This window comes from Perognathus longimembris, chromosome 25, assembly GCF_023159225.1.
Source record: "Perognathus longimembris pacificus isolate PPM17 chromosome 25, ASM2315922v1, whole genome shotgun sequence".
Lineage (NCBI taxonomy): Eukaryota > Metazoa > Chordata > Mammalia > Rodentia > Heteromyidae > Perognathus > Perognathus longimembris.
Window position 1 is genome coordinate 17,007,868 of NC_063185.1, and position 7,043 is coordinate 17,014,910.

At 45.4% G+C, this 7,043-nt stretch overlaps 1 protein-coding gene across 1 annotated transcript; it reads right to left on the reverse strand.

The window, feature by feature from the left end:
• Positions 1–299: 299 nt before the first annotated feature.
• Positions 300–3,645, reverse strand: Zfp62 (ZFP62 zinc finger protein). The gene has a single exon (XM_048333909.1). The coding sequence runs from the start codon at positions 3,376–3,378 to the stop codon at positions 1,090–1,092; it is 2,289 nt and encodes a 762-aa protein (XP_048189866.1). The 5' UTR covers positions 3,379–3,645; the 3' UTR covers positions 300–1,089.
• Between the last annotated feature and the right edge of the window lie 3,398 nt (positions 3,646–7,043).

A 7,043-nucleotide genomic window follows, 5' to 3' on the forward strand; every position in this document is an offset into this window, starting at 1 on the left:
CGAGCTGCTGGCCCTGTGAGATGAGCCCCCCCTCCCCTCCCCACGCCGTAGCTACTCCACAAACAAACGGCGCACGGCTCCCCAGCTCAGTCAGCCACGGCCGGTACACATCGAGACAATTGCTTTATTTCTGTCTGGCCTTCGTGACAGAGTGAGCCCTGAACACCATCATATTTTACAACAGACAATATACACATTTAGTGTGTGAGATCTTTACAGTACATTCCAAAACACACATTTAACAAGTTTTTCCCTCCTCTTTTGCTTACTCAGAGCTCGAGGTTTTTGCTTTTTTTTTGTTTTGTAGCTCTTGTAATAGAATGCCTACTTCCCAACATTTCTATTCATAGGAATCCCTGAATCATTTTTTTTCTGTAAGGTGCAAAGTCATGTTGAAGACGTGTTCCGTTATTGAAGATGCATAAATCCTCTCCACAACTGAACCTTCCATGTTTTCAAACATCACACATTTATCATCCACTAAGGGGATTCATTTGAAAGTCTAGAAGTTTTACCCATTCAATTAAGCGTATTGTGACACTATCTTCTAATCAATTTGCATTTTGAGTCTTTCCTACTTCCTGTTAATTTTATGCTTGCTTTTCTTACAAGGAAACAAATTTTTTATTCAGTTATCATAATTCATGATCACTAACACATTTATACTCCCTGAAGCCTTTCTGTCCCTGAATTTGCCTTTTGGGGGTCCTTGTATTTTTCCTCCCGCTGGTCAAAGTGAGATTGGGATTCAAAGCTATTCCTGAATTTCCTACATTTCTACTCGTAATGTATCTCTACATAATTTACCCAAATAGGAATCTTATGATGGTGACTCTGATTTATAAATGAAGTCCTTTCCTCATCTGCATATTTTATGTCCAGAAATGTCTACTTGTTTTAAGAATTTAAAAAATATCCCATCTCCTTGATAGCTTTTATCCCCAGTGTGGACTACTTTTATAGTCCAAAATGTCTCGGCTATCTTGACACTGGCGCCATCCTCGCTGGCTACGACTGGAAAACAGAATTACTCATAGTGATCTAGAATTTCATTTATACTATGGAAACTACAAGCCATTAAGAAGGACCTCAGAAATTCATACATCCATAAGGTTTTTCTTCCATTTGAGTTCTTTCAGAATTGGTAAGCTCTGCCTCCCACAGGGGAATCCTCATCCTGGTCCCTTCCAGAACATTCCCTCCCTCATAGATTCTCTTCTGGGATGGGCCACTGTAATTTACCATAGTCACTATATGGGAAGATTCCTCTCCCGTGTGGATTCTTTTGTGCTTGGTGAGGTTGGATCTGATATTAAAGGCCTTCCCACACTCATTGCATCGGTATGGCTTCTTTCCCGTGTGGATCCTTTTGTGCTGGTCCAGGACAGATCTATAATTGAAGGATTTCCCACACTCACAGTTATAGGGTTGGTTCCCACAGTGGACACTTTTATGGTTGATAAGACTGGAGTGTGAGATGTAGGCCTTCCCACACTCCTCGCACCTGTAGGGCTTCTCCCCCGTGTGGATCCTCTTGTGCACGGTGAGGCCGGAGCTGTTCCGGAAGGCCTTCCCGCACCAGTCGCAGACGAAGGGCTTCTCCCCCGTGTGGATCCGCTTGTGCTGAGAAAGGAGCGAGCTGTAACTGAAAGACTTCCCGCACTCGCCGCACTTGAAGGGCTTCTCTCCGAGGTGAACCCGCTTATGGCTTAGCAGAGTTCTGCTTGAGAAGAAGGCTTTTCCACACTCGTCGCACGTGTACGGTGTCTTGCCGGGGTGGGTGCTTTTATGGTTAATAAGGCTCGAGTGTGAGATGTAGGCTTTTCCGCACACGTCACATTCGTAGGGCTTCTCCCCGGTGTGGATTCTCTTATGGACTTTAAGGCTTGAGTTGTTTCGAAAGACCTTCTCGCACCTGTCACACTCATAGGGTTTCTCTCGAGTGTGGACTCTCTTGTGTTGAGAAAGGAGTGACGTGTAATTAAAGGATTTCTCGCACACGTCACACTTGTACGGCTTCTCCCCAAGGTGGATCTTTTTGTGGTTTAGAAGGGTTCGGTGTGTGGCAAAGGCTTTCTCACACTCGTCGCACTTGAAGGGCTTCTCCCCGGGGTGGACACTTTTATGGTTTATAAGGCTGGAGAGCGAGATGTAGGCTTTCCCGCACTCTTGGCATTTGTAAGGTCTCTCGCCGGTGTGGATTCGCTTATGGACTTTAAGGCCTGAATTGTTTCTGAAGGCTTTGCCACACTCGTCACACCCAAAGGGCTTCTCCCTCGTGTGGATCCTTTTGTGTTGTTCCAGGGCAGAGCTGTAGTTGAAGGACTTCTCACAGTAGCTGCATTTGTAGGGCTTCTCCCCTAGATGGATTCCTTTGTGGTTTTTAAGGCTGGAGCGTGAGATGTAGGCTTTCCCACACACGTCGCACTCGTAGGGCTTCTCCCCGGTGTGGAGCCTCCTGTGGACTTTGAGGCCGGAGTTGTTTCGGAAAGTCTTCCCGCACACGTCACATACGAAGGGTCTCTCTCCGGTGTGAATCGTCCTGTGCTGGAGCAGCAGGGAGTTGTAACTGAAGGATTTGCCACACTCCCTACACTCGTGGGCTTTCTTCCCAGGGTGGATGCTTTTGTGGACCGCGAGCCCTGAGCTGTAGCTGAATGCCTTGCCGCAGACCTCGCACTTGTAAGGTTTCTCCCCCGTGTGGATCCGCTTGTGCACGATGAGGCCGGAGCTGTTCCGGAAGGCCTTCCCGCATTCGTCGCACTCGTAGGGCTTCTCCCCGGTGTGGATGACTTTGTGCTGGATGAGGAGAGAGCTGTAGTTGAAGGATTTCTCGCACTCGTCGCACTTGTACGGCTTGTCTCCGAAGTGGATGCTTTTGTGGTTCAGCAGGGTCCTGCAGGTGATGAAGGCCTTGCCGCACTCGTCGCACTCGTAGGGCTTCTCGCCCGTGTGGATGCGTTTGTGGACCCGCAGGCCGGAGCTGTTGCTGAAGGTCTTCCCGCACGTGTCGCACTCGTAGGGCTTCTCCCCCGTGTGGATCCGCTTGTGGACGCGGAGTCCGGAGCTGTTCCGGAAGGCCTTGCCGCACTCGCCGCACTCGTAGGGCTTCTCGCCCGTGTGGATCCGCTTGTGCTGGTCCAGCACGGAGCTGTAGTTGAAGGACTTCCCGCACTCGTCGCACTTGCAGTTCTTCTCCCCGGAGTGGGTGCTCTTGTGGTTGATGAGGCTGGAGTAGGACATGTAGGCTTTCCCGCACTCCTCGCACTTGTAGGGCTTCTCCCCGGTGTGGATCCGCTTGTGGACGCGGAGGCTGGAGCTGCTCCGGAAGGTCCCCCCGCAGTCGTCGCACTCGTAGCGCTTTTCCCCCGTGTGCATAATTCTGTGCTGAACGAGGCGCGAGTTGTATTTGAAGGATTTCCCACACTCCTCACAATTATGTGATTTCTTCACAGCACTGGAGTGGTGCTGCAGACTGGAGTGAGAGCTTCCATTAACGGTCTCCACACGCTTGCCCTGCCCACTGCTTTTCTGTCCGGCCAGGGCAGCCTGCAGTGTGATGTGCGTCGCGCTCAGGTGGAAGATTCTCTCAGATGCCTCATCTTCCTGTTCTGTCTTTATATGGGTTGCATTCCTGGCTTTGCCAAACTTTTGCCTGATGGCAGTTTTGTCTTCCTTCATCCTTTCCCACTCAGGCTTTTCTGGTTGCTTCTCTACCTTGCTGTCCCAATCACAGATTTCACCAGTTTTAGATGTCTGCATGCCATCCCTGTGAAGACCTTCTGCTTCTGCCCACGGAAAGTCTGTATTTCCATTCTTACAAGTGGATTCCTCATCCCCGATGCCTGTCTTCAAATGTGACACTAAACCAGGAAAAGGAAAATGACCTGTTTACTTTGTTGATAAGTAACTGGGGAAATAACATCAAATCCATTCATCTACTTGACAAGTATTTATTGACTGTGCTATGGGATACAATGGTAGACATGAAAATACCTTTGCCCCTGTGGATCTAATGCTAAAATATTAGTCTTAGATTTTTAATGCTCCGAAGCGTTCTATTCTTGCATAGCAGCCTGGCATGAGGGCAAGTTGAAATGGGTTGGACTGATGCATGGGATCAATCAGGTTGCAAAACACACACACACACACACACACACACACACAAAAAAAAAATCATGTTGTCATGTAAAAACAAACAGAAGCAGACAGATTTCTAAAGAATGGGGGAAGGACTAATTGGACAAAAGTTAGTCAAAACATGTTTTATTAAGAAAAGTTATACATAATCAGCAGAGGACAAGTGTCACCAAGGAAAGAAGATATCAGTACCTTAGCAGAGGTGTCGGGGAGATGGTTGTGGTTATGAAATCATGAGGATAGTCACTGCGGAGATGAGAAAGAAAGCAACCTGCTGGTGTCCTGGACTTTCCCTTCAAGGAAAGCACACACCCTGGGCAGTGGTTAGTCAGGGAAGAAGTCCAATAGAAGAGCATGCTCCAACCTGCTGGGGAGTAAGCTTTTATTCCTACTCAGGAACGGGTTCACCACAGGGCACATCAAAGATTAGAAGCAGTAACACAAACCATCAAGCAAAGAAAGTACAACTGGCCCCTCCATATCCAAATGCTCTGCATCTGAAAATCGAGCCCATGGCTCAAAATATTCATAAAAACAAAACTGTCCTGGTGCTGGTGGCTCACACCTGTAAAATCCTAGCTACTCTGGAGGCTGAGACCTGAGGATCACAATGGCTTGAAGCCGACCCAAGTAGGAATGTCTCTGAGACTCTTATCTCCAGTGAACCAACAGAAAACTGAAAGTGGAGCTGTGACTCAAAGTGGTTTAGTGCTAGCCTTGAGCAAGAGAGCTCAGGGACAGTGCCCAGGCCCTGAGTTCAAGCCTCATGACCAACAATACTACATCTATACTCAACATATACAGGTGTTTTATTATAATTATTTCTTAAACAAGACAGCCTAACCAAGATGTATGTTGTATTTGCACTGTTTCAGGCATTGAAAGCAATTTAGAGAGATGCATACCTTCTACAGATATACATACATAGCATACATACATACATAGCATACAACTATTCTGCCATTTTATGTATAAGATTTCAGCGTGTACAGCAGATTTTGTATTTGTGGGATCCCAGAACAAATCTCTTGTGGATACCAAGGGATGACTGAAATCCTGCCTAGGTTCAGATATTATCTAGCTACTAACATCTTTGTAGAGTAGTTTCCTCATTTACAAAATGAAATTGATAGGGTTGTTGTATTAAATAACAAATGTAAAAGCACTCAAAAGTGTCTTTTGGTGAGTGATACGCTGCTGTTATTTTACTACTTATTAGATGATTGAAGAGATAAGGCCATGAGGGCTCTGCCTTTTGTGACAGATCTGTCAGTGTCACTAGCCTGGAAGTTCTCCCCTCTCCCTTTGTGCTTCTGTCATGTGATGTTTCCACCGTGTGAGGCCATTTGAAAGGCCCTTGCCTTATGGCAAAGCCTTTACCTTGGACTTCTCGGCTTCTAGAACTGTGAGAAGTAAATCTGTCTGTTCTAAATGACTTAACACACACACACACACACACACACACACACACCCCAGAAAAACTGACACTCAGCAAAGCCAAGCATTCTATAGATCCTGCCACTTGAAAAGATTTCCTGGACACAAAAACACAATTGGCTACGCTAACTTATCTCACTGGCTTTGTACTCAGTGATCTTCAGCAGCCATTTCCCTCAGCCCTTTGTCATGCTAATTCTGTTACTTAATATTTGCGGTGCTGGGGACTGAACCCACATCCATGCACAGGCTAGGCAAGTGTCCTGCCACTTCAGCAATACCCCTGTCTGTTTTTGGTTTTGAAGCAGTGTCTCACTGCTTTTGCCCAAGCTGGCCACTATACATGCCCTAATTCTTAGTCCCTTCTTATCCTTTGGGGCTGTTTGATTGGCTGCTGGTTGGCCTAATCTGCATGAAATTATTATTAAGTTTTATTTCTTCCCTCTTGATTCTAATCAGAGACTACAAGTCTCCCAGTTGTGCCTTAACTTAACATTCTGGGAAGGGACAAAGTGTTCCATCTCTTGGTACAATTCAGTCAAAAACAGAAGCAAAATAAATCAAACCAGTACTGGTGTAATTGTTATTAGCTTATAAAGGCAATCAAGAGAATGTAACATAATACTCAGCCTTATAAGTACTCATTTCTGATATCTCTGCAGGTGAGTATTACATAAGAAAGTTAAGTTTTGGTTAGATTAGACTATTTTTTTTTTCCTTCAGGACCTTGGCTAGTCCAGGGGATGCAGAGATTAGACAAGGCCTAGCCATCTAGGAGCCTGAAGACTAGGAGAGTCTGTCAGGAAAATACAAAATGGGATTTAAACAAACAAACATGACAGAGGCAAACACCAAAAACACTAGAAAAAGCCTTGGACCTAGGAGTAGGATGGGGTTGTGGAGTCATGATACAGCTTCATTTAAACACGGTACTTAGTTGAGCTCTGTGTGCTTCTGTAACATTTTCTGTAATGCTTTGTTATACAGTTTGCTATAAATTTATTTATAAAAAGGATAGTATCAAGGAATTGGGAGTTAAATTAGGATAATGTGACAATTGTAGTTAGAAGTATCTTTTTTAAAATGTCAACTGAAGTATACTAAGGTGAAGTGGCATGGAGTCTGGAATTTGCCTTAAAAATACTTCAAGAAAAAAATAAGACAAAGATGAAAGATACGTAATAGTGGCCTGAAATTGCTGAAGCTTGAGTGAAGAGTATTTGGAATTCCATTGTACTCTTCTACTTTGCCGTGTTTTTACATAAGAAAATTTCTTGAAGGGTCACTCATGTTAGCTGCAGTAGGAAAAAGGATTGAGAAGAGACAGAGTCAAGACAGGACTTCCTAGAGGAAGTTACTATAGTCCAATCTAGGAAACTTCTGTGGTGACTGTCATACATCCCCCATGACACAGGAAATGAAATCATTCCAAAATCACAGCTCTCAAGAGCCAGACTTAAGGGGCT